This window comes from Eschrichtius robustus, chromosome 2 (assembly GCF_028021215.1).
Source record: "Eschrichtius robustus isolate mEscRob2 chromosome 2, mEscRob2.pri, whole genome shotgun sequence".
Classification (NCBI taxonomy): domain Eukaryota; kingdom Metazoa; phylum Chordata; class Mammalia; order Artiodactyla; family Eschrichtiidae; genus Eschrichtius; species Eschrichtius robustus.
Genome location: NC_090825.1, coordinates 158,631,958 through 158,659,566, shown reverse-complemented (window position 1 = coordinate 158,659,566; position 27,609 = coordinate 158,631,958). Strand labels below are relative to the sequence as shown.

Genomic DNA, 27,609 nt, shown 5'->3' with positions numbered 1-27,609 from the left:
TGTTGTGTATTAGCTGAGCGGGAAAAGGCCATCTCTTCTTATGCATCCTCATTCATTCTTTCATTCAACAAACTGTGTGACACACCACTCTGTACATTAGGGGAATGGAGATGAATGAGGCTAGGTCTCTGTCCTGAAGGAGTTAGCCTGGAAAGAGCCATACTGGATACGCTGCCATTCTGGCCTCCCTGTGTGTCTGTCTCCTTTCCTGCTCCCCTGCATTCCTTCTCCACACAGCAGCCACATGAGCATCTCGAACAAAGTAGACTCCCAGCTTAAACCTTCTAAAGACCTCTATGAGGCCCTCCAGGACAGGGGGGAGGTGGATGAGCAGGTGAGCTTGTATTGAATTTAGGGCATCTGGAAGTTTTCTACAGAGCTGCCAGGCAACTGGGATGCCTGTCTCTGTCCCAAGTCTTAAAATCAGTATTTAGGGTGCTGGAAGTCTGAGCAGGGTGAGGGTGAAGGTAAAGACACACAAACTAGATCCAAATCCCAGGTCTGTTAAGTTGCAGTCTGGCTCATTGGAGAAATTGTTTATTTAGATGCTTCAGTGACCAAGAGATAGAGCATAAGCACACACACCTCCCCCCCCCAACACGATACATAAAGGCATTTACAGGCGAAGGGGCAGGAAGTGTGGGGAGGAGATCACGAGACCAGCTGCAGGCTTCTTTGACCCAGTGAAGAGGGACCTCAGATGGTAACTCTCCCTGGAATTCCTGTTTGAAAGCTACAAGGTAAAGTCCACTCCCAGTGAAGTCCCAGGCCATAAAACACAGCAGTGTTAGAGAAATCTAGGTGTGGGGTCAGGGAAACGTATGTTTCCTCACTGCAGAAACTTACACCAGCTCTTTTCTTCCCTTAGGGGCCCATCCTGCTCCTTGGTCCCCAGAATCTCCTGGTGGATGATGGGGGAGGACTAGCACCACAGCAACCTGGGCAGGTGGTCTGCTGCACAAGGGGAAGGAGAGGGCTAGCAGGGCTGAAGGGCATCAATTAACCTCTGAGCTGGCTGGCACAAGGCAGTTGACTTTTAAGGGTATAGAACCATCAAGGAATTTGCATGTGGGGACCTTCCCACATGACCCTGTGTCAGAGCACCTCTGATGGAGGAGGGGAAAGGCCTCTATTGGAGGTTTCCATGATCCCACTGGGTACTGAGGCCTCCTTCGGCTCTAGCTTGTCCCTACTTGCTGCAGATTCTTAGCACCATTCAGGAACTGTGGAGAATGAGTGGTAAGAGGAATAGCAATGCTCTGCCAGGATTGTGTCATTGCTCTAGAAGGAGACTTCACAGTCGGCAGAAATCTGTACAACTGGCCAGCATCTGATCCCAGGCTCAGGAAAGCTTGCACTCTTTTGGGGGAGAGGGAGTGCCATATTAACTTCAAGTTTCCATGCGGCAGCCACTTCCATCTGCCCTTTCCTGCCTAGGCCAAGGTCTGGCGTGAAAGCTCCAGGTTTCCCTGGAGATACCTAGAGCCCAGGGAGAGCTCAGTTCTTCAGCTGCAGGGACTGGTCCAAAACTGACCTGCAAAGGAAAGACAGGCCTGGGGCCTCATGACATATAGCCCAGAGGAGCTGGGGAAGGGGAAAGGTCATCCTCCAAACTACCATTCTGGGAGACCCCAAGTCCTGTCAAGATCTCTGCTTCCCTTATCCTGACCTACAGGGCCCATTCCAAAGGGGAGGAGCAGGGGTGGATTTGCCTGGACCAATCAGAGGCTCTCTGTGGTCCACTCCTGCCTCAGGCTTGTGTATTCTCCAGGCGTAAGAAGGGAGGAAGAAGGAGCCAAGGGCTGACCATAGTCACAGAAAGTTGGCTCATGGCTGGTTCAACCTGGGGTGCTGGACAGAAACACCTCTAGTTTTCCAAGGTGGTTGAGTCTTTATGAATGGGTTGCCTTTGCATGGGAATCTGGCCCAGAGGTGATGCCACTGTTTTTGGTGACCTGTAATTTGAGAAGGAACAAAGGCACAGGGTTAGTTTGTAGTGGTTGTGATGGTATTCCAGGTAGCTTATTCCAATGATAGTACAGCTCTTCCAGGGCATGGAGTAATAAGCAGGGCAGCTCTCCTTTACTGAGGGCCACTGCATGCTAGGCACAAGGCTGGGTGTCTTGCTTCCAGTATCCTATTTCATTCTCATGCTAATTCTGCAAGGGGGGGACCAGCATCCCCATTTTACATATGAGGAAACTAAAGTTCAGAAAGTATAAGTGACCTGCCCACAGTAAACTTTTTTTTTTTTTTTTTAGTAAGCTTTTTTTAAGTGTGGTAGATTCAGGACTGCAGCCCATGTGTTTCCTCTATACCAAATCATTTATTCTGCCTACAGGGCCCTACATGACCTAGACGGTACAGAATGACCATTCTCCCCATCACATGGAATGAAATGTGAAGTGGCTCTTCTATCCCTATCCCACTAGCACCACCTGATATTGTCTTATATGTTTATGGACTTGTTTAGGATCTGCTTCTACCACCAGAGGGGGATCCAAAGGATCAGGCAACAGCATTGGGCTTGGTTCCTACTGTAGCCCCAGTGCTCAAAACAGGAAAGCTTATCTCTAACAGCTCCCCTTATCAGGACTAGAACTTCACATATATTATCTCTAACCCTTATATCATCCCATAAGGTGAGGATAATGAGCTCCATTTGGAAATGGCAGAGCAAAATGAATGGGCTTTGAAGTCAGAGGTTTGAATCCTGGGTCTGACTCCAAGTAACCATGAGATTTTGGGCAAAGTTACTTAATCTACCTGACATTCGGTTTCCTTGGGTTGTAAAGTGTGTGTGTGGGGTCCTAATTTGGAGCTGCTGGTGCAAATTAATGAGCTTGAATTAGGTGTTCAACAAATTGTACTATAATCTTACAGAAAAGGAATTGGAGACTCAAAGAGGTTTACTGACTCACCTAAGGTCACACAGCTGGGAAGTGTAGGAAGAAAACAGTAAACAACACTAGCATTTTCAAGTCTGGGTAGCCCCAGGGTAGGGCTCAGACTGGTTCCACGTTGTCTGACAAAATTGCCACCAGCCAAGCTGCAAGGGAGGTATGCTGAAACAGGAGTGAGACACAGGCCAGGTTGCTAGGGCTTGTCTCAAGTTCATATCTAAGAGGACCCTCAAGAATCTTCCCAGTTAAAGACATATCTATCAATAAAGCCGCAGTGTGGGAGAGGAGACTTCAGGCAGAGCAGAGAGGACCAAGGATATTTTGACCCCAACACTCTGTGCTTCTACCAATTTTATTCATTCGGCTCTGTAAGCAATGCAGAACCAATCACCAAAGTCAAAGCAATCATTTCGGCAGACTTGCCTGCCTGAAACTGTTTCCTCATCTGTAAAACGGGGATAATTCCTATCTCAGAAGGTTATGCTGTGGCACACTGTCCACACTACACAGTTCCCTTCTGAGAGGCAGGGACAGAACCATGTGGGCCCTCCCCGGCAGGACCTCGCCTGTTTACATCATATGGCGCCACAACCCCCTTGTCAGCATGATGCCCTGGAGGAGCATGCTGTGAGCGAGACGAGCCTCAGTGTGAATTATGGCTCTGCCTCATAATACCACTCTGAACGGTGGTTGCCTCTATCTGTAAAATCAGAGTAATAACCCCTTTCTTCCCAGGATTGTTGTGAGGATTACCTGAGAGAATTTGCTTGGCATGTGGCCTGCAACAGACCAGGAGCTCAAACAAAGAATGTTAGTCATTTTCAAGATTATCATGAACAGATGACTCTGCTAATCTCTTCCCTTCAAAGAACTTATCACAATTTGTAATTATTGGTTGTTTACATGCTTATTGTTTGTCTCCTCCCATCAGAATGTTAGGTTACAAGAGTAGGGACTGGGTCTGTCTTGGCTACCGCTCAGAGGGTGTTCAATATTTGATGAAAGAACCTGGTCATATTTGGTAATAACCGGTAGAGGGAGCTCTTGTCACATAATTGATGGCAGTGAAGACTAAGGTCTTCAGGCCAGTGGTGAGTGGGGGTGGGGGAGCTTCCCTAGTCAGACTGCTAACAGCCAAAAAATCTAGGAGACCACCAAGGGAATTGTTTATGTTTCTCTACTAAAACCTTCAGCCCAACAGGTGTAAAGGCTGGGGAGAAGCTGATGGGAGAAGAACTTTCTGTTAACTGATTGAGCTTCTGTTGACTGGCAGAAAAGACTGCCAGGATTCCCTTTTAGCCAAGGAGTACCATGGCTTTGTTCTGCTTCCAAAGCCCTGAGCTCCTGCTGCAGGCCCTTGAATTTCAAAGTATGATTACTCACTGGTTCTTGTGTTTGAAGCCGCTGACATGAGCTTGGTACTGTTCTATGGAGTTCAGCACTATCTTACATGTCTTGCAGGCGTAGCCCTTCCCGGCTGAAACACACATAAAAGTCAAGATGCTTAGTTATCCAATAAGAAGGGACCTGGGGACTGCTGCTTTTGACAGCATGTGCAAATGCCCTTCTGAGGATGGATGGGTGGGGTGAGGTTAGGTGATTGGCCCTGATAAGAATCCCAGTGGCCTCAATGCTCAGGGGGCACATGTATGCCTGGGGCTGGGAACCTCCTCGTTCCCCTCTGTGCCCTCAGTCCCAGCACTGAGCCTGGTCCAGAGTAGCTGTCTGTTGAGTAAATAAAAGATTGCTAGAACAAAGAGGTGACATTTGATGTAACTGTCTTTTCCACCTTGACTGTGCTAAGTAGCCTCATTAAGGATGCCTTTAGCTAAGAGATCTCTGGGAAGGCGCCACTCTCTTTGGGCTTGCAGTAACAGTAATTAATGAGGCCTGTTAGCAAAATCAATCTGTCTCTCTACCATGGGGCTCACAGACACCCTGTCTCACTACCAGGGCTGCTCCAATGACAAAGTGGCCTTTCTTCACATGGTCTAGCAGAGAGAGCATGGGCCAGGAACCAAGATATGGGGCTGGACTCCTGGCTCTGCATTCACGTGACCTTGGCTAAATCCCTTCCCCTTTCTGATCCTCAGCTTTACTCAACAATAAACCAATTATACCAGAACCATCATACTTACAATAAAAAGCAGCTATTGTTTACCAAGTGCCTGATATAGGCCATGCACTTCATATAATTTTGATTGGTGCTCATAATTATTCTGTGAAAACCATTATCATTATTCTCTTATAGATGAGGAAAATAAAGCATGGTTACATGTCTAAGAACACAGAGTTAGTAAATGGCAAGCAGGCTTGGCTGGCTGCCAAGGCTGTACTTATTCAGCATGCCAGGTCTAGCTGCACAAGACAGGCGACTGTACACGTGACTTCAAGAGTCCTCTGACACCTTTTTTTAAAAAAAAAAAAAGTATTTATTTTTGGCTGCATTGGGTCTTTGTTGCTGCACGTGGGCTTTCTCTAGTTGCGGCGAGCAGGGTCTAGAGCACAGGCTCAGTAGCTGTGGCGCATGGGTTTAGTTGCTCTGCGGCATGTAGGATCCTCCCCGGCCAGGGCTTGAACCCATGTCCCCTGCATTAGCAGGCAGATTCTTAACCACTGCGCCACCAGGGAAGCACCCCTCTGACACCTTCTGAATCATCTGCCATCCTAAAGTCTCACAGCTCTGGAGTGAGATCACCTAGGTTCAAATCCCAGCTCTATCATTTCTTACTTGTAGGACCACAGGCCAGTTACTTAATCTCTCTGGGATTTGGTTTCCTCATTTGTAAAAGTGGGGCTTCTCTGAGACTTAGGTTCCTTACCTATACAATGAGGTTAATACTAGTATCAACCTCATAAGGTTATTGTAATGATTCAAATAAAAGCAACTGGCACATAGTAAGTATGCAATAAATGTGAACTTTTGGCTTATCATCACTCTTACGAGTTCCATGAGTGATGCTGGCAAAGAGGTGGAGAGTATCTTTTAACCAGACTTCCATGGCAGCTGCAGCTACTGAGAACACCAACGATCTCCTCAATCCAATAAGCTAGCAGACATTCCCAGCTACATCTGTTTCTCTTGTATCTTCAGGTATTTCCTGGAAGACACATCCCTTTAAAGCATTTAAGGGGAAAATTACTGCAATCAGAATTCAGGTCTTTTTTAGACACTGAAGGCCAGAATTAATGGTTCAATACTAACAGGGAAAAGATGCATAATGGACTAGCAGGATCACCCTCCCCACAAGGTCCGGAGTTGAACCTGAAGCTGGTGTGGGGGTGACAACCACCAATGGTTAAGGGTCACTGATGCCCAGATTACAACAGCCCACTCTTATCATCTATTAAGCACCAAGCACCATGCCAAAATTCTGGATACTTATGCCCTTGGATTCTTACAACAGTGCTGCAAGATAGGTGATTAGCTCCATTTTTCAGAGCAGGAAACAGGCTCAGGGAGGTTAAGTGGTTGACCTGGGGTCAGACCTGGGATTTGCCCTCTGGTCTGTGAAGCCCCCATTTTTCCCTCTGCACCACAGGTCTCCGGACTCTCCTATGCGAGGTACATCTCAGCACACAGTTTACTGATCTGTAAGCTAGATTCAAATCATCATTTGGGGCAAGTGAATAATTCATTGTTGCTTCTAAAAAACCAGCTTTGTCCAATACCCACACTCATCCATTTTCATTTTACATGTTTGATATTCTGGTTTACCCCTGTGATTTTATGAAGTATAAGTCACTAGAGTTGATTTTTAAACATCTGGTTTATTTGGAAAAGCACCTGTATCTCCTCCCTTTTACTGCCAAGACTTTTGAAAGCCCTGTCTACAACTGCTTCTCCACCTCCTTGTCTCTCACTTTGCAACCTATCCCCCTATACACACAAACACACACACACACACACGCCCTCTTTCCGAGGCCAGTGGAGGCTTCCCTGTATCTAAATTTAATGGACAAAATGAATGCTTATGTGGCCTCTTCATGTTTGACCTCTCAACAGCACCTGACAGAACTGGTGACTCCTTCCTTCTTCAAAGTCTCCCCGTCCTTGGCTTTCAGCATGCCGCACTCTTGATTTTTCTTCTCTGGTGGCTCCTTCTCAGTTTCTTTTGCTGTCTCATGTTTGACCTCCACCATTTAATACTGGCAGTTCCAGAGGGCTCAATCTTGGTTTTCTTTCTTTCTCTCTTTAAATTTCTTTTTATTATTTTAAATTGTGGTAAAATACAAATAACAGAAAATTTACCATCTAATCCATTTTAAGTGTACAATTCAGTAATTGTAAAGGACAGTTCTGGGTTAGAGAAATTTGTGTTTTCATCATGTTAAGTATCTTCACATTGTCATGTAACCAATCTCCAGAACTTTGTCATTTTGCAAAACTAAAAACCTACACCCATTATACTCCCCATTTCTCCCTCCCCCTAATCCCTGGCAACCACATTCTTTCTGTTTCTATGAGTCTGATTACTCTTGATATCTCATACAAAGGAAATCATACAGGATTTGTCTTTTTGTGACTGGCTTATTTCACTGTGAGTAATGTCCTCAAGGTTCATCCATGTTTGTAGCATGTGCCAGAATTTTCAGGGGGCTCAATCTTAGATCCTTTGCTCCTTTCTCTCTAAACTCTCTAAGGGATCTCTTTTATTTCTCTGACTTCAATGACCATTTATTAGCTTAAAACATATGAAACTACCAATATTTAACAGTTTCTGACCTACCAACATGGCAATATCTCTAACCCAGACCTCTCTTTTAGGCCTAGACCTATATATCCAACTGCCTCTTGAACATCTCTACTTTGATATCTCGTGGGCATCTTAAACTCAAGCTGCCAAAACCTGGTTATCCACCTAATGGCTTCAGACTAAACCTGGGCACCATCCTTGACTGTTCCCTTTCCTTCATCTCTCACATTGGATGGCCAATTCTACTTCCTACCTACCTCTTGAATCCATCTACTCCTGTCTACCGCTACCACTGCTTAGTCCAGCCTCCCATATTCTCCAGTATGAATTATTGCAATAGTCTCACTGCTGGTCTCTCTCCACTACCCTTCCTCCCTAATTGCAAGCCATTCTCCACTTTGTAACTAGAACGATCTAATAATGCTGAAGCTGTGAATAGCTTCCCAATGCTCTTAGGATAAAGGTCCAAATCTCTAACATGACCCACAATGCCATGACTAGATACTTGCTCATCTCCCCAGCATCATGTTGCCCCACACTATCTCTCTTGTCCCTGGTCCCCCATCTTAAGTTATCTTCATAGCATCCTGTTTGTTTCCTTTTCTAAAGCTTGCCACACTTGTAGTTCATTGCTCAATGCCTGTTTTCTCTTCTAGACTCTAAGCTCCACAAGAATATGGACAATACCTGCCTTGTTTATGTAACCCAGAGGGGATGCTGAGAGCTCTGGTGGCTGCAAGGATTTGGCGACCTGAATGATATGCAGGTTTTACTTTTGACATTCTTGAGTAAATGAGAGAAATGTGAGCCTGGAGTATAAAGCAAACTCCAAGACTTGTTTAATCTGCTTGGTAGATGCTGCATCCACCCCTGGTGGGAGAGATCTGGATACTCTAGGTCATCTCACATTTGACCCATACTTGTCATGAGACACTTGCCAGAAGCCCCATGGAAACTATTCTCTGGACCTAACACAGAACCTGACTTCGGTTTCAATGCTGGCTGCCACAGCCTAGTGTGGGACCCAGAACAAATCAATTTCATCTTTCTGATCCTAATGTCCTCATTTGTGAAATGGGGATAATCAAATGTGCACAACAGAGTTGTTGTGTGGATTAAGTCAGGTAATTAAATGTGAGAGCATCTAGCCTAAGGCCTGGACTACAGCAGCCATTGGTAAGTGCAGGATGACTGACTGTCTGAAAGAACGAATGAACAAGGGTCGACTGAAGCCAGCAGGGAAAAACCAAGCTGCTAACAACCTAAATCCTTTGCTAGGGCAGAACCCCTGTCAGCAGAAGTCACTGCTTGCACACCCTAGGTCAACATTCCACCTCTGTGAGTAAGAAGGGGGTCAGAGAGAGCTCAGTGTCTCTGCTGACATCCTGGACTCGGGAGAGCCTACAGCCAAGTACACTCAGAGCTGAAGGCAGGGAGGAGTGTAAGTTTTGGAACCAGACAGAGCTACAGACCCCTACTGATGCTGTCACTTATTAACATCAGGTCATATCAGCTGTATGACCTGAGCAAGTCACTCTGAGTCTCATCTTCTTTATTGTAAAGTGGGAAAATCACAACTATTTTATAGGAATGCTATGGGGATCAAATTATAATGTATATACTAATATCAAAGTGGGATGTGATACCCCTTCCCCCCACCTAGATTTTCATGAAAGAATTTAGTTGATCTGTGATGAAGTCAAATGATTTAAGCCAGAAAAAAGGATCCAGGATACAGTTCTAGGATTAAATACGGTAATTTAGCTTAGATAAATGGAGGAGGGTAAATACAAGAAGGAGGCTTTGGCTTGAGACAAAAGAAAAGAATGGACACAAGTTAAGATAAGCAGCCTGAAACACTGCAGTGCCTCAGTCCTGCCAGTGGAAAAGAGATAATGAGGGAACGACCAGGGCAGGACTGAGTAAAGCTGGGGCAGGAACTGGAGCAAAAGAGGGTTAGCTGCAAGAGAACACTGGGTTGTGCTAGCTGGATGCTATATCGTGAAGCAGGGCTCTGAAGAGCTTGGTTCTGAAGTTTCCAGATGCCTCAGCATATGGGATTGATCCTGTTAAAGGGAAAGGCACTGCCTATATGTAGGACGAGTAAATAAATATTAGTCATTCCTTTCTGATTTTGAAGAGGTTTCTAAAAGAGGGTCTTTCAAAGGCATTGGAAAGGCAATCCTTGGCACCCTGCTAAAGGAATCTCCCCCTTGCTGCATAGCCACCACTTTGCACCCTTCTCATCAGTCAGTATTGGGGTTTGGGGGGTTGTTAGAGAGGCATGATCGTTCCCCTTGCCCATATGTGGTCTGGAACATCTATGGCATCTGGGTGTTCACCTCTCCAGGATTGTGGGAAGAGCACAGATGGCTCTGAGCAAGAGCTTCCTTGCACCTGGATGCCATGGTGCTGTCTGTCTGGTGCTGCATCTTCATGGCCTGGGGAAGAAGCCCTGGGGACCCACACCAATGCTTAAGTAGGCTCCACAAGGCAGAGACTGTATCAGATTTGGTCACTACTATACCCCAATGAGAGAATGCAGCAGGTTTTCAATAAATATTTGCTGACTGAAAGAGAAAATAATAACCTCCCCCTCCCCACCCTTACTATAGGCTGTGAGTAGCTACTGTGATGGGAAGGGCTCCTAACTTTTTGTGAATGCTCACTCCTGTGATGCTGACTGGTATGTGGAGGTCAGGGCAGTAGCTAATGTTCTGAGTCAGAGTGGTCTCCTTCACCACGCTATCCCAGGGACACAGGTGGGCCTTAGCTGCTGGGAGATGAGGGATTCTGAGGACATTATAAAATCTGGCAGAGGCTGCTGAGGCCTTCACACAGGAAATGTGGATGACAGGGAGTTTAAATCAGAGGTTGCAAATTGGTGGCCCTTGCCCCAAATCTGGCTTGCAGGCAGGTTTGACTCACATAGGGTTTAAACTTTTAAAAATTTAGTTGCACAGTTAAAAATCAGGAGAATTCTTATTCAAATCTGGCTTCTAGATTCTTTTGAAAAACTGAAAGATATGGTAACAACTGGCTGGAGCTGTCTAGGAGAGGCACATACCCTCAGCTGATCATATCCCCTCCTCGCTCTTTCACATATTGAAATTTCCTGTCCAGCCTCTGCAGGCATTTGAGTTTGCAATGCCTGCTTCAGAAGACCTAAGGAGGAAAAGCATAGCCTTGGTGGTCCAGGGAACCCCAGCAGTCAAGCCCCGATCCAGCTCTGGGTGTGAGCTGGGCCCCTTACCTGATGAGTCAGTGACAGCAGGGTCGGCCAGCCGCCCGTAGTGTGCCATAAGTTTGAGCTTTGTCTCCTGTTTCCTGTGTTTCTTGCCCATATAATGTTGCTGAGCCATGACAGGGTCATTGAAAGTCGCGTGGCAGAGGCTGCAGAACTTGTCTGGGTCTATCATCTCTCTATTCTGGTGCAAGGCTAAGGTGGAGGCCACAAGGAAAGGGTTTGTAAGGCGTTTCGACAGAGCTGCGGTGAGAGAGTTCAAACAGAAACAATGAAAAAACCCAGAAGGTGCCAGGCTTTCGTGTATGCTGAATGCAAAGAAAGGCTGGGTCACTAGCTAATCACACCTGCAAGTGTGGCACTGCCTGTGTGAATCACACAGTGAAAATCTTCTCTAATTGAGAAGACATGGGGAGCCCAAAGCCCACCTACTTTGTTCGGCAGCTTTAACTACTTCAGGCACATGAATCCTGATTTTCTTATATTCCGAGGGCTCTGCACTTCTGCTATCAAGTTGCCAAATTACAACAGATTAGAGATGTACATGCTTGCAATCTTCTCATCCCTCAGAATTCCCCAGAACTTCACAGCAAATGGGACAAGAAGTTTGGGTGTTTTATTCCCATCCTCAAAGTAGCCCAGTTATAGATCTGGAAGTCAATGCACAGATGTAGAAACTGAGGGCCTGAGGGCCTGGAGGGTCATTTAGAAAAGGCACTATACTAGGGGGGCCTTTTAGGCTACACTGCCTTCTAGGCTGAGTGGGGGAGCAGAGGATGACATTGACATTAAGTTATGAGATTTGTATATATATTTTCTCTTTTGGTCCTCAGAACTATACCATGAGGTAGGTGTCATTTTGCCACAATACAGAGAAAAACCGAGGCTCAGATGGGTGAAATGACTTACCCAAGATCACCCAGCTAATGAGTGAATACAGGTCTGTGTGACCCTAAAGACCATGTCCTCTCCTCTATGCCAGGCTGCCAGAGTGTGGCAGGGAGACCTGAAGGCTACAGTCCATGTGTTCACCTTCAGAAAACATCCCTGGCTGTGGTCCATGAATTCAGTTAATCAGAGCCTGGTATGGGCATATATGTAAGCCTCCCGTGGGCCAACAAATGTCCTGATGCTGACTGCAGGCTGCACTGCTGCTTTATAAAGTGGATGTCATGACTCACTAATGAGTCCACGTGGCTGGAATGGTGTCAATCTAGTAACCACTGCTTTAAAAATGTGGTCTAGAACCCCCACCAAAGGTGGAGGAGAGGTGGGCCTCAGCAGCACTCACAGACAGATGTTCTTTCATCTCTGTACCACTTCAATGGGAGAAGTTTTGAGGATTTTCAACAAGCCAGAAGAAACTTGCTGGCTTTTCCCACAATGGTTTTCCAGTATAGAAAATCTCAATTTCCCTGGCTATTGATTTTCCTTAGTCATTGTTTCAGCAAGTCACTGGAAAAGTAAGGTACATGTTGTAGAATATTCAATAATATGAGAAAATATTCAGTATGTGGTGTTGAGTTTAAAAAAAAAAAAAAAAAAGCAGGCTATACAGCAAACTGGTTCTTATGTCCTCGGTTCTGTAAAACAACAAAAACCATACTGGTGATGTGTGGAAAAAAGACCAAAAGCATTGAGTAAAAGTGTGCTTTTCAGTCTTTTCCAACTTTTCTACAATGAATGTAGATTCTTGATATCAGAAAAGAAATAATCATGATCACTGAAACATAAGGGTCTTTCTTTAAAAGATACTGAAGAGAAGCATCAGAGGTGAATGGTTAAGTAAAGTTGGAGGAACCACTTAATGGACATCCAGTAAAAATGAGAGCTACAGGAGTCTTCTCTCAGGAAACAACTTGAAATATGGAAAGAGAATTCTACAGGAATGTTTGCTGTAGTGTTATTTACAAACATTAATAAAGGAGAGGGAGAAAACGTAAATGTTCACCATTAGAGGACTGGTTAAATAAATGTGCTGTGATGGGATATTGTCATTAAAAATGTTTATGAAAAAGTTTTTAATAACATGGGGAAATACAAATGTTATATTAAGTGAAAAGAGCATAAAAGAAAATTATACACGATACGATCATGTCATTATTAAAAGACGTAACGTGCAATCTATATGTGTATACTGGTATTTTGAAATGTTACCAACATATTAACAGTGTTTCTCTCTTGATGGCAGGATTTGGGTGGTATTTTACTTTCCTCTTTGTACCTTCTGCATTGTTTGAACTAGAAATAACAATAATGAGTATGCGTTGTTTTTATAAAAACAATAAGGTTAAACTATTTTATGTTTATACACATAATCTAGACATACATAAAACACATATACGCACAGATATACACACATACACATAACAAAAGATTATAGGAGAAACAGTACTCCAAAATGTTAACAGTGGTTACCTTTGAATGGTAAAATTATGAGTATTTTTCTTTCCATTTATCTATATTTTCCATATTTTCTACAACATGCTTGTATTACTTTTACATTAGAAAAATGTTTAATTTCAGAAATATAGTTATAAACTCATGTAATAACATGGAAATGTGCTTAAACTACAAAATTAAAAGTTAAAGCAGGATAAAAATGGTACATGCACTATGATTATAACTATATAAAAACATACCTGTTATGTGGCAAGGGCCAAAAGTAAATATAAAACATAAACCCTTGAATATGGAATCTTTGGACCGGGCATATTCCAGGGAATTTTCCCATTTATAGAAAGTTAAGCTCATATAAACCTAAAGATAAGTGACCATATAAAGTTCTGTTCTTAAGCTAATTTCCCTTGGTCTAATGTTTAATCTTTTTGGTACCATAAATGGTACCAACACTGACTTTAAACAAAAGCAATTAGTACTAGTATAACTTAATGATGAACAAACCATAAGCAAGTCCAGTGACATGCTCCAGATGGTGGATGCCTGATCAACTACTGCATTTTATGTGGGGATTCCATTCACTGGCTATCTTGATGATGGTGATAATACTAACAATAAGAACTGTCGGAAATTCCCTGGCGGTCCAGTGATTAGGACTTGGCGTTTTCACTACTGGGCCGGGTTCAATCCCTGGTCGGGGAACTAAGATCCTGCAGGCCACTTGGCCAAAAAAAAAGAGAACTGTCATTTACTGAGCGTTTATTACATCCTAGGTTCCTTGTATACCTTATTTCATCCTCAAAACCTATGAAGTAGTATTATCAACATTTTATAGGTGAGAAAACTCAGGCATGAAGAAGTTCAGTCGTACAGATGGTAAATAGCAGTGCCAGGATTTAAACTTGGGCATCCATGACTTAATCTCTTGTTTCATAGCAGGAATACTAGATTTGGGTGTGATAAGAGAGTATAATTATGAGTGATTTTTTTCCCCTATCTTCAAAGTCTTCCAAAACATCACTGTCTTGTTTTTATAATACAGCAATTCAAAAAAGGACAAGTGTTATAGATAGTATAGTCTACTTCTTGGTCCAAAATAAAGACAGAAGCAAAAATTACCAAGAAAAAAATAAAGATCAAAGAACTTTCAGTTTTGACTAACTGCAGTTAGCAGAGGTTTAAAATCCCAGAAAGTCAGGAGTTAATGAGATGAAAGTGAAGGCTGAGCCCCAGTGGTGACAAGATAAAGGGGGCTATTTTAGAAGTCACTGCACTGGGAATGAATTCATGGCAGTTGCAAATACAGTTTGCTGGGCAGTAGTGGCAGCACTGAAGTATTCAGCTTCGAAAGGCAAGTCCCTGTCTTGGGGAGAACAGGCAGCTTTGAGGATTAAAGTGAGCAGGGCATAACCTGAGCACACGAAAAAGACAAGGATTTAGCTTTTAACTTGGAATGCATGGCAATAGGGCAGGTGGATGCTAGGAGGGAAAAATTTAAGTGAGAGAGGCAGGAGATAGAATGCTCTCCTGGTGTGCATAGCCTGGAGGACTTTGGCACTCCTGACTTATAATTATTTGTAAGGACAAAAGCTCAGGGCTAAGAAGCTTCTATAGAGAAAAACTGATGTAACCAAAGAAAGGGAGGTTAGGTGAGTACAACTCTGAGGATGCATTTCAATGAAGCTGGGTCTACTTTGATATTTTTAAGGGCTCTCAAAAGCAGTTCAACCTCTTCAAGTCTGTGGCCCCAGTGAGCATTTCTGGGAGCACCTGGCATTGGTGCCTTGAGGACGGGAGGGGTCCCGATACATAGCACCACTCAGGAAAACCAGTACCTTCCACCTTAGTGGATTGCTGCTTCAGCTTTAAGTTCTTTGCGTGGGTCTTCCCCAGGTAGTGCGACTGGGCCACGACAGGGGAGGAAAAGGTCATGTTACAGATGGGGCAGCACTGGTTCTTGTCTTTGCTTCTGCTGCTCTTCTGGTTAGGAGAAAGAACACAGGTCTGATCACGCCACTGCCCGGCCAGAAAATCTTCACTGGTTCCCCACTGCCCATAGGAGAATGGGCATTCAAGGCCCCCTTCACACACTAACCCCAACCTACCTTTCTGGATTCTTTTCCAGCTACTTCATCCCACGCTCTACTCACCATTCCCCATTTTGTTCTCTGCTACTTCCTTGTTTTACTTGGGCCATTCCTGCTGCCTAGAATGATCTTCCTTTCTTTACTGCCTGGCATATGTCTGCTTAGCCTTCAAGGCCCAGATTAAATATTACCTCTTCTGAGAGACTTTTACTCAAGAAAATTACTCAGTAAACAATTATCAAGCCACTTTGTGTGATTATTCCAGGAAGAACTAATCTTGTTCTTCCTCTGTACTCCTGGAGTGCATTAAATAGACCTCTATCATACCACTTGCTTGTCACCCCAAACTGACAGTGTCACAGCTTAGGAGACTTTTCTGTGAACTAAAGTGCAACATTTGGGCAAAGACTGTTGGATTCCTCTTTGTTTCCTATCCTTAGCACTCTGCTGGAGTCTGGCACACAGCAGATGTTCAGGGTTTGATGAACAAGCAGATCATTGGGTTTTATTTCATGATTATGATTAGGCTAGAAAACAATGTACTTCAAGTCTATATTAAGAGTTCCCAGCCTCTCTCTGAATACAGTATTCATTCTAATATAGCATTTTTCAACCTTGGTACTACTGACATTTTGGGCTGGATAATTCTTTGTTGGACGGGGAGGGGCCCTTGATCTCATTAGAACTACTGGGCCACTCCAAGTGTAGAAGGATCAGAGATATAAAGAGGTGAAGTGACTTGCCCAGGGTCACAGAGTTGATCTTGTCTTTCTGGATCCTAAATCACAAGAAGGGCAGCCAGGGGATGAGCCAGTGAATTTGGAGAAGGGATGAGCAAGGCCCTTCCAAACCTGTGGTCCCTATGACAGGGAGGCACAGTTTGTAGTGTAAGCTCTTACTGAGCATCCACTAGGAATTGGAATTTTACCTCACAATACCCTTAAGAGGTAGGAACTATTATCTCCATTTTATGGGTGAAGTACAGAGAGGTTAAGTGACTTGTCCAAAGTCACCCAACCAGTTAAGTTGTAGAGCTAGTATTGGGCCCTAGTCTGCTGACTTCATCTCATGACATTTGCACAGCCTGCTATGGAACAAAAATAATGGTACACCTGAGGGACTGGGGTTGTTTCAGCATAATTCTCACAGTATTTCTAAGGCAAAAAGCAAACATGCTGGAAAAGTGTTTATTCCACTTGTTTATTCCAAATATTCAAGTATTGAACTCAGCTCTTTCCCCCAGATCTCAAGAAAGCAAGCAACCTGGCTTTCTTCCACTTTCTCTTCTTGAGTAGGGAATGGACAGCTGTCCTACTCTAACAAACCACGGACAATGGCTCCATTTACTGAGCCCCTACTATGTGCCAGGCTCTGTGTTGGGTGCTTTAATAAACCTTCCTTCATTTTAGTTTGGAAAAATCCTGAAAGGTAGTTGACATTAGCATCCTTATTATTATAGAGGAAGAAATCAAGGCTCAGAGAAGTAATAAGACTTGCCCAAGTCACACGACAGGGCCAGGATTTGAAGCCAAGTCAGTCTGACTCAAAGCCCATGTTCCTTCCACCACACCAACCTGCCTGCTGGCTTCATCAGGAAGTGAGCAGTCTCAACATGGCAGCTGTATTACCTGATCTGAGTCTAGCTTCTTCGTGTCCCCCTTTAATGTCTCCATTCCATGGATTGCTAGGTATCTCTTCACTTTGTTGGCATGTTTTTTGCTCTGCAAGAACCCAGGAAAAAGATCAAAGATAGCTAAATGCCATTTCATGTCTAAGGCACTCAAAAACACTTACTAGATTTTCATCTGATTCATCCTCACAGACACTTTTGAGGAGGAGAGGGTGGGGGAAGAAACCTAGTTTATTGAGTTCCTACTCTGTAAAAGTACTTAAATGCTGTCAAATCTAATCTTCACAATAATTTATGAGAAAATTATCATCATCTCAATCTTATAGATGAGGAAACTGAGGCTGAAGATAGTGACGTTTCTTGCCCAAGATGAGTAACAGAGATGTGATTCAAACACAGGTCTATTTAAAGCCAAAGCATGTACTTTCTACTGTACCAAGCTGCATGGGAACATATAAGTGTAATGATCCTGATTTGGATGGAAGAAATGAGACTCAGAAAAATTAAGTCAATCTTCAAGTCACAGCCAACATGCATGGAGGCAACACCTGGGTGGCTAAAAAGGAATTCACTGCACAAGCCAGGGAGAAGTGGGGGTTTGACACTGGGTCTGGAAAAATAAAGCAGTACTAAAGGTACAAGGGCATACCTGGTAGTGTGCCAGCTTCTGGGACTCAGAAATTAGCAAGGCGCAGCAAACCTTACACTGGGTGTTGGTGAAGAGACACTGGTTCTTCTGGATCATGTGTTCCACTACAGAGAGGAAAATAAAAAATCTTTGAGTTAAAAACCTGCCTCAACAGTACTGTCTTTGAACCCTGCCTCAAACGCAGGCACTGAGTAATGGAATGCCATACTATTAAATCGGCAAACCTCAGCCACCCCTCCCCTACTGCTTTCATGACTCATGCTATATTCTCGTGCCACCTCACCTGTAACTTACTTTATACTTTTATGTACGCCAACTTTCTTTCTTTCTTCTTTTTAAATGATTATTATTATTTATTTATTTATTTTTGGCTGTGCCACATGGCATGTGGGATCTTAGTTCCCCGACCAGGGATGGAACCCATGCCCCCTGCAGTGGAAGCGTGGAGTCTTAGCCACTGGACTGCCAGGGAAGTCCCTATGCCAACTTTCTTTACTAAGTAAATTCTTTTAAAAAGGAATCTTTAAATTATAAACAAGTAAATACCAATAAAAATAAATACAATAAAAATGAAACAATTCTAGCCAGATACTGGTGTGAGAGGCTTGCAGTTCTCTCTAAAAAGAACATTAAGAGAGTGGCAAACGCAGTCTCTGCTGCTGTCACTGCCCCAGTCTCTTCCCCCGGCCTCTTGCTGCCACTGAATTGCCAAGATGTCGCTTTCTAACAAGCTGACTCTGGACAAGCTGGATGTGAAGGGGAAGCGGGTCATCATGAGAGTGGACTTCAATGTTCCTAGGAAGAACAACAAGATAACAAACAACCAGAGGATCAAGGCTGCCGTTCCAAGCACCAAATTCTGCTTGGACATTGGAGCCAAGTCAGTTGTTCTTATGAGCCATCTGGGCCGGCCTGATGGTGTCCCCATGCCTGACAAGTACTCCTTGCAGCCAGTTGCTGTAGAACTCAAATCTCTGCTGGGCAAGGATGTTTTGTTCTTGAAGGACTAGAAAGCTTGTGCTGACCTAGCTGCTGGGTCTGTCATCCTGCTGGAGAACCTTTGCTTTCACGTGGAGGAAGATGGGAAGGGAAAAGATGCTTCTGGGAACAAGGTTAAAGCTGAGCCAGCCAAAACAGAAGCCTTCCGAGCTTCGCTTTCCAAGCTAGGCGATGTGTATGTCAATGATGTTTTTGGCACTGCTCACCAAGCCCACAGCTCCATGGTGGGAGTAAATCTGCCAAAGAAGGCTAGAGGTTTTTTGATGAAGAAGGAGCTGAACTACTTGGCAAGGCCTTGGAGAGCCCAGAGCGACCCTTCCTGGCCATCATGGGCGGAGCTAAAGTTACGGACAAGATCCAGCTGATCAATAATATGCTGGACAAAGACAGTGAGATGATTATTGGTGGTGAAATGGCCTTTACCTTCCTTAAGGTGCTCAACAACATGGAGACTGGCACTTCTCTGTTTGGGATCCAAGATTTTCAAAGACCTGATGTCCAAAGCTGAGAAGAATGGCGTGAAGATTACCTTGCCTGTTGATTTTGTCACTGCTGATAAGTTTGATGAGAATGCCAAGACTGGCCAAGCCACTGTGGCCTCTGGCATACCAGCTGGCTGGATGTGCTTGGACTGTGGTCCTGAGAGCAGCAAGGAGTGTGCTGAGGCTGATGCTCGGGCTAAGCAGATCGCGTGGAATGGACCCGTGGGCGTATTTGAATGGGAAGCTTTTGCCCGAGGAACCAAAGCCTTCATGGATGAGGTGGTAAAAGCCACTTCCAGGGGCTGCATCACCATCATAGGTGGTGGAGACACTGCTACTTGCTGTGCCAAATGGAACACGGAGGATAAAGTCAGACATGTGAGCACTGGGGGTGGTGCCGGTTTAGAGCTCCTGGAAGGTAAAGTGATTCCTGGGGTGGATGCTCTCAGAAATGTTTAGTACTTTCCTGCCTTTTGGTTCCTGTGCATAGCCTCTAAGTCAACTTAGCACTTTCTTCATCTCCACTTGGCATTAGCTAATATCTCCCCCCGTCAAGATTCGGCTAGTGGCCAAGAGATGTAGCGCCAGGAACCCTTAAACAGTTGTACGGCATCTCAGCTCACATCTACTGCACCCTGGATTTGCCTACATTCTTTAAGATCCTATTTGAATTTCTTAGAGACTAAACCATTGTGCATTCTAGAGTGCATATATTTATATTATGCCTGTTAAAAGAAAATGAAAAAAAAAAAAAAAAAAAAGAAAATGAGCTGTGTTAGCTTAGTTCTCTTTATGAAGTAGCTTATGCTGATTAGCTTTGTCATTGTTTCACCACTCAGCATGGAAACAAAATGAAATTCCAATTGTTGGTAGGGAGCAAGAAGAAGTTGGTGATCTATTAAATAAATAATAAAAAATATCCATTGAAACTAGAAAAAAAAAAAAGAGAGAGAGAGAGAGTGGCAACTGTGAGGAGAGGTGTTAAGATATCGTAGCACCCAACTGAGATGACTTCCCAGACAGAATCGGAAGAATTGAAAGACTTGAAAAGAGAATAATTTTCTCACTGTTCGTTTTTTAAAAAATTAATTAATTAATTAATTTTTGGCTGTGTTGGGTCTTCGTTGTGTGTGGGCTTTCTCTAGTTGCAGAGGCAGGGGCTACTCTTCATTGCAGTGCACAGGCTTTTCATTGCGGTGGCTTCTCTTGTGGGGCATGGGCTCTAGGGGCACAGGTTTCAGTAGTTCTGGCGTGCAGGCTCAGAAGTTGTGGCTCATGGGCTCTAGAGCGCAGGCTCAGTAGTTGGGGTGCATGGGCTTAGTTGCTCCGCGGCATGTGGGATCTTCCCGGACCAGGGCTCGAACCCCTGTCCCCTGCATTGGCAGGCGGATTCTTAACCACTGCGCCACCAGGGAAGTCCCTTCTCACTGTTCTTGATCTGATTTTGAAACACCTAAAATTACCTAACGGACTTCCCTGGTGGTGCAGTGGTTAAGAATCCGCCTGCCAATGCAGGGGACAGGGGTTCGAGCCCTGGTCCGGGAAGATCCCACATGCCGCGGAGCAACTAAGCCCATGCACCCCAACTACTGAGCCCATGAGCCACAACTACTGAAGCCCGCACGCCTAGAGCCTGTGTTGCGCAACAAGAGAAGTCACCGCAATGAGAAGCCCGTGCACTGCAATGAAGGGTAGCCACCACTCGCCGCAACTAGAGAAAGCCTGCTCACAGCAACGAAGACCCAATGCAGCCAAAAAAACAAATTACCTAACGTGTCACACAAGTTCCACACCATAGGAAACTACAGTATTAACCTGTGCTTAATTGTTGGGCCTGGAAAACAAAGCTTTACTTTTTGAGGAGGGAGTAAAATCTCACTCAAGGCATGAGTTCTATCATGACATCGATAATCTGAGGCAGGGGTAGAATCTAGAAAACCGTGAGGGGATGGCAAATTCATGTGTTTTATCTTCTACTGTGGACCCAAAAGTGGGCAAGATTCCCTGGAGGGAGGTTCTTGGTGGGGAACTTTTAAGGTGCCTCTCCCTACTCCACAAGATATAAAGCTTATTTATGCCAGCCCTTTTGGGAAGAAGGGCTGTTGTCTGGCTACATTTCTGACCCTGAGGGTCTTTTGTTTATTTCCCTATTTTTCTCCTACAGTGTTTGGTAAATTTTTGTGAAAGACTGTGGCTGCCTCAGCTGTGCTCAGAGAAACCAACAGAAGTGGGTCTGTGAACACATCTGGGCCAGAGCTTTTTAAAGGGAGGGTGAGAGGCTCCTCAGAATGCAAAGCCCATAAAGGGAAAATGCTACCCAGGAGTCAGGATAGAGCCATTCTCTCCTCGCCTGGAGATGATGGATTTTGTTTTATTAAAGGAGACGGGGTTCCCTTTCAAGGATATTCAGAATCTGACTCCCAAAGACTAAACAGGGCAAGGACCATGTCACTTATGACTTTGTATACCCAGTATCTAATAAAATGCCTGACCCAGAATGGCCATCATTAAAAACTCTACAAATAACAAATGCTGGAGATGGTATGGAGAAAAGGGAATCCTCTTACGCTGTTGGTGGGAATGTAAATTGGTGCAGCCACTGTGGAAAACAGTATGGAGGTTCCTCAAAAAACTAAAAATAGAGTTGCCAGATGATCCAGCAATCCCACTCCTGGGCATATATCCAGCCAAAATTATAATTCAAAAAGATACATGCACCCCTATGTTCATAGCAGCACTATTCACAATAGCCACAACATGGAAACAACCTAAATGTTCATTGATAGATGAATGGATAAAGAAGATGTGGTACATATATACAATGGAATACTACTCAGCCATAAAAAAAGAATGAAATAATGTAATTTGCAGCAACAAGGATGGACCTAGAGATTATCATACTAAGTGAAGTCAGAAAGAGAAAGACAGGGACTTCCCTGGTGGCGCAGTGGTTGGGACTCCGCACTCCCAATGCAGGGGGCCCAGGTTTGATCCCTGGTCAGGGAACTAGATCCCACGTGCATGCCCCAACTAAGAGTTCGCATGCCACAACTAAGGAGCCCACCTGCTGCAACTAAGACCTGGCGCAACCAAATAAATAAATAAAATAAATATTTTTTTTAAAAAAAGAGAAAGACAAATACCATATATCACTTATATGTGGAATCTAACATATGACACAAATGAACTTATCTACAAAACAGAAACAGACTCACAGACATAGAGAACAGACTCATGGTTGCCAAGGGGGAGGTGGGAGAGGGATGGATTGGGAGTTTGGGATTAGTAGATGCAAACTATCATATATAGAATGGATTAAACAACAAGGTCCTACTGTATAGCACAGGGAAGTATATTGAATATCCTGTGATAAACCATAATGGAAAAGAATATGAAAAAGAATATATGTGTATATGTATGTATATATGTGAAACTGAATCACTTTGCTATACAGCAGAAATTAACACATTGTAAATCAATACTTCAATAAAATAAATTAAAAATAAATACTTCAATAAATAAATACTTCAATAAAATAAATTAAAAATAAAATCCCTAACCCACAGGAGGGGCTTGGTGAATACCTGCTGAATAAATGAAATACACCTCTTTGGCCTCAGAGAATACACTCACACAGTTCACAATTATGTATTCAGAATGCCTTCTACGTGCCAGCAATGGGTTTAGTGCTGGGGCCATGTCAACAAATAAGAGAGAGTACAAAGTAAATAAATAAGCAAGATGGTGACAGAGAGTGAGAAATATTATGAAAACAAGCAAACAAAGTAAGTGGTAGAGAACGATGGGGCAGTATAGTCAGTGAAGACCATGCTAGGGAGGTGTTAGCCACAAGAACGTCTGGGGGAAACTTTTCCAGCCTGAGACAGTGTCAAGTCTCTGAGGCAGGGATGAGATTGGCATATGCAGGGAATGAAGAGAAGGACAGTGTGGATAGAGTATGGTGAATGAGAGAATAGTGGTAGGAAATAAAGTTGGAGAGAGCCTGAGGCCTACCAGATCATTTGGAATGAGTATAAGGCCTCATAAACCATGGTATGAACTACAGATTTTATTCTTAGTGCAATGAGAGGTGACAAGATATGGCTTATGTTTTGAAAAGATTAGTCTGTTCGTTGTGTCAGCAGATTGTATGGGAATAGGAATGGAAACAGGAAGAACAGGGAAGAGGCTGTTGCAGTCTTCTAGGCAATAGATGATAGAAATTTGGACTAGGCAGGTTGTCAGTGGAGATGAGAAAAGTTGATGGATTTGGAATTATGTTCTGGAAGTAGATCTGACATCCAATTTCTTTGATTGGATGTAGGGGGTGAAGTAGGACAGCATTCAAGGATAACTCCTAGGTTTTGAATTTGAGCAACTAACAGATGAGAACTGGAGGAAGACAGCCTTGGAGGAGAAATTAAAGACTTTTCCTTTGGCTATATTAAACATGAGTGGTCTATCACATACATGGGTAGAGATATCAAGTAGTCAGCTAGAGATTCAGGCCTAGAACTTGAGGGAAAGGTCAGAGCTGGAGATACAAATTGAGACTCCTAGGACTGAGTCTTGGACCCTCCAAATTTAGAAGTCAGGCAGAGGAAGTGAAGTTGAATATAAAATGAGTAGGAGGTGGGACTTCGGCTATAGCAGAGTGAGGAGAACCTCTTCACCCAAGGCAACTAAAACACTGGACAAAACTGACAAAAACAATCCCTTCAGTACCCTGGAAATTGACCAAAGGCACTTAACAATCTGGGAAGCACTTATGCTTGTACATCTGCTGAACTACGGGTGAGAAGAGCGGGAATCTGGGACTGCTCTCATCCCCTCCCACACTCAGTCAGTGCAGAGGTTCTACCAGGAAGAGGTAGGATGTGAGAACCAATAGCTTCCCTGTGGAAGAGGAAACCACTTGATTTGGAGTGGTGGGCAACGCCCCTATCTAGTGATAATGTTGGTGTAAGTGATGGTCTCAGAGGTAGGTGAGGAGGAAAGGCCAAAGGCTCTACTATAGCCTTTGCTGTGTCATGTTTGTGGCTGAGACTGTGTGGCAGTGGGGACCTAAGACGGCCCAAGTTAGCCACATACTCCTGGCCAACTCTGAGGTTGTACACATGCACAGAAGAGATGCAAAAGGCCCTGACAGAAAGTAAAAGCCAGGGCTGACTTTAAAATGGCTTGAACTTTGAATGTACTTTCCTACCTACCTACAGATCCAACCGAGGCCTTTACTGGCTCCAGGTGTTTACTGAATCACTGGCTGACTACTAAGCAACATATAGACACATGGAAGACAGAAATTATAAAAAAGAACCAAATTGGGAATATTTGCTCTTAAAGTCTTCAGCTACCATGTAAGTGATTTTATTCCAAGCTGTGAGGAAGCCTAAACTATTCCATGCATGAAATCACATGGAGAGACCCTGAAACTATGTGAAAAAAGAGATGCCCGGCCAGCCTCCAGAAGTTCCATCCCACTGCTGTTTCAGCTCTAGCCACTATCTGACTGCAACTGCATAAGAGACCTTGAGTCAGAACTGTCCAGCCAACCCTTTCCTGAATTCCTGACTCACAAAATCTGTGAGAGGTTCATGAGGTTGGAGGAAGCTAAGGTCCACAGAGGGAAAAAGAACTTGTATGAATTATCAGAATTCTGAGATGGTGGCCTGAATGTGAATCCCTGTTTCCCAGATATCCACATACAATTCTAATCCAATTACCAATTACCAGAGGGGACAGGTTTGATACAGGAAATTAGGTGCTTAGAAAATCATTGGAAAGGCTGAAGGTACTAGGTTGAGCCTTCCAGAAATGTCTCTAGGAACAATGCATAACTGTTCCAACAGGTGAGCTACAATCTCTGAGGCCTCCACTGCAGCCTTGCTGGAAGTAAGACGCTTCCATTGTCATTGAACATGCCTCTTAACATATGAAGCTGGAGAATGGATGCTGGAACACTGATGTAAGAAGATCTTATAGTTCCACGACCTTTCTTGACAGTAACAATAGCTGTAGAAATATGATCTTCACTGCATTTCTGCCTTCCAAATCTTATGAGAAGGCATCTGATTGGCAGGATTTATTTTGTATCCATATTGTAGACAATCAGAAGAGGTATCGGGCAGAGGCTGAGAGATCTAGAATGTGACATAGAGGGCTGATTTTCATAGGGTCATGAAGTAGGGACAGTAAGTCTAGCCATATCAACAACTAAATTAAATGTCAATAGTTTAAACAGCCCACTCAAAAGGCAGAGATTATTAGAGAATAAAAAAAAGCAAGATTTATACAATGGAATTCTATTTAGCAATAAAAAGGAATGATGTATTAATACACACTACAATTTGGCTGAACCTCAAAAACACGATGAGTGAGAGAAGCCAAATGAAAAAGACTATATATTATAGGATTCCATTTACATGAAAGGTCCAGAAAAGGCAAATTTATAGAGACAGAAAACAGATTAGTGGTTGCCAAGGGCAGGAGGTAAGAGAGGGGATTTAATGTAAAGGAGCACAAATTGGAGTGATGGAAATATTCTAAACTGGACTAGGGCTATACAACTCTATACTTTTACTACAATTAATTGAATTTTACAGTTACAATGGGTGAATTTTATGGTATGTAAATTATAACTCAATGAGAAAACAAAAATTATAACTAAGAGAAAATAAAAAACCAAGGTGAGTAGGACTTGGTGTTATAGGTATCTACCTAGACCTCAAATAAATTATTGGACAAAGTGAGGAGAGCAGGGAAATGAACTGGGTTCTAAATGACTGTGTGCGTTCATACACACATAAACAGTTCACTTCCCAGAGCACAGCTGCTGTGTTCTCTGCTTCAATGTCCAGGGCATGCCTTCCCTATCCCCTAAGGACAAAGGTCGCTTCCTCTTTGTGTACCCTCAACTCTTAGACTTCCCACTTCACTGCACCCACTACATTACACTGCAACTGTCTTGGTGTCTGCTTCCTGGATTAGACTACAAGCCCCTCCAGGGCAAGGACAGTATTATTCTCAACTCTGTAGCTCTGATGCCCAGCCAATCCTGGGAACAGAGCAGGCGTTAGTGAATGTTGGTCAAATTAATGAAAGGAAAATTGCGGGCGGTGGAGGGCGGAGGAGAGGCAACTTTGTGCCAAACAAGTTTCAAAGTATGAGGGTGAGGGGGATAGGAGCCTCTTATTAATTTAGGAGTCAGACTAGACTAGTTTTTAAATCGGAGAAGTATACATCAGGGTACAGGTCTGTATACCACCCCAAATTTAAACATATCTTCCTTGGATGTGGTCAAAAATTCCATTTTATCCCAGGACAATCAGTTGACAAGCAACATATTAACTTTCCAAGATTAGTCTGCTTAGCAAGCAAACAAACCTTTACAGAAATCTGATTTCCCTGCAGATTACCTGACAGCATTAGCACAAAAGCCCAGTTTGTGTACTTCTGGGTTAGAGTTAAGCAGCTAGCTCTGCTAAGGACTGTGAAGGGGGTCACAGAGCAGCTCTTTCCATCCTCCTCTTTCTATCTCCATCTTACCCAGAGCTAGGTCAAGTGCAGAACAAGCTGGGAAGCTTCGGCCCACAAGTGCCCCCCCTAGACGCACTTGGCTATCCTGTTCTCCACAACCTTGGGTCAAGCGTGGGATACAACAAACTGGAGCCATAGTATACCCCGGCCAGGCTCTCGGGCTCCTGGCCCCCATATTAGAAAAGGGATTCAAGTGGTGGAGACAGGTGACATCAAGAAACAGGGGTAAGCCAGGGCTCAGTCTCCAAGTTCAGGAGGAACACTGAGGTATGGAGAAGGCCTTCTAGAGCCCTCGGAAGTGTGGGGCATGAGAGAAGAGAGGCAAGAGACACTAGGGGTGGGGCAACCTGGAGACTGGGATGGTGAAGGGGTTATGGGGCTGGCGGGGAAGGTTCTGAGGGTCTCCGAAACGGCGTGGACGGCACGCCCGGAGGATTCCAGTCCTCAAGTTGAGGAAGAGGTAAGCTCTCGCGGGTGAGGAAGGCGGGGTAAAGAACCACGCGGCCAGAGCGTGAGAAGGCCCTTGATCATTTGCGCGCGCATCCTGTGGCGCACGGCCTGGATTTTCAGGGGAGCTGGCACAAGGCGCCCGAGTCTTGGTGAGGTGCACGAGTCAGGGAGTCCCGGGGCGCATCACGCAAGGGGGCGGGCCGGGCGCCAGAGGGTGTGACCGTAGGCCCGGGGGCTGGTCCGCGTCCCCGCCCCGCGCTTTCGCCACTCTCCGCGAAAGGAGCAGGCGGGCGAGTGTCTTCCTGCCTCTGAAGCACCCGGACTCACCTTCCTCCCTCCCCACTGGTTGGGCCCCGGACACTGCTTCCCAGAGGCGGCGCGCCCTCTCGCGGTCGAAGCGCAGCCCGTCGGGTTCCCGGCCCTCCCGCTCCTCCGAGTTGTTGTACGGCCGGGCCGCGCCGCTGTCCGCGGCCTCCGCGGTGCCCAAAGCGGAATACTCCATCTTCCCCACAAACCCTAACCGGCCGATAGC

At 44.5% G+C, this 27,609-nt stretch overlaps 1 protein-coding gene and 1 pseudogene across 2 annotated transcripts; one reads left to right on the top strand and one right to left on the bottom strand.

The window, feature by feature from the left end:
• Positions 1-519: 519 nt before the first annotated feature.
• Positions 520-27,609, bottom strand: ZNF346 (zinc finger protein 346). Of its 2 annotated transcripts, none has more exons than XM_068536426.1 (7): positions 27,405-27,609; positions 17,611-17,714; positions 16,960-17,052; positions 15,080-15,224; positions 10,854-11,087; positions 4,287-4,380; positions 520-1,955 (listed from the first exon to the last, which is right to left on the bottom strand). In XM_068536426.1, exons 1-7 carry the CDS (start codon positions 27,577-27,579, stop codon positions 1,868-1,870), a joined length of 933 nt encoding a protein of 310 aa, XP_068392527.1. In that variant the 5' UTR covers positions 27,580-27,609; the 3' UTR covers positions 520-1,867. The 2 variants fall into 2 exon arrangements, with proteins under 2 accessions (XP_068392527.1, XP_068392528.1); XM_068536427.1 differs by having other exon boundaries at positions 10,854-11,039.
• Positions 18,298-19,550, top strand: LOC137759804 (phosphoglycerate kinase 1 pseudogene; annotated as a pseudogene).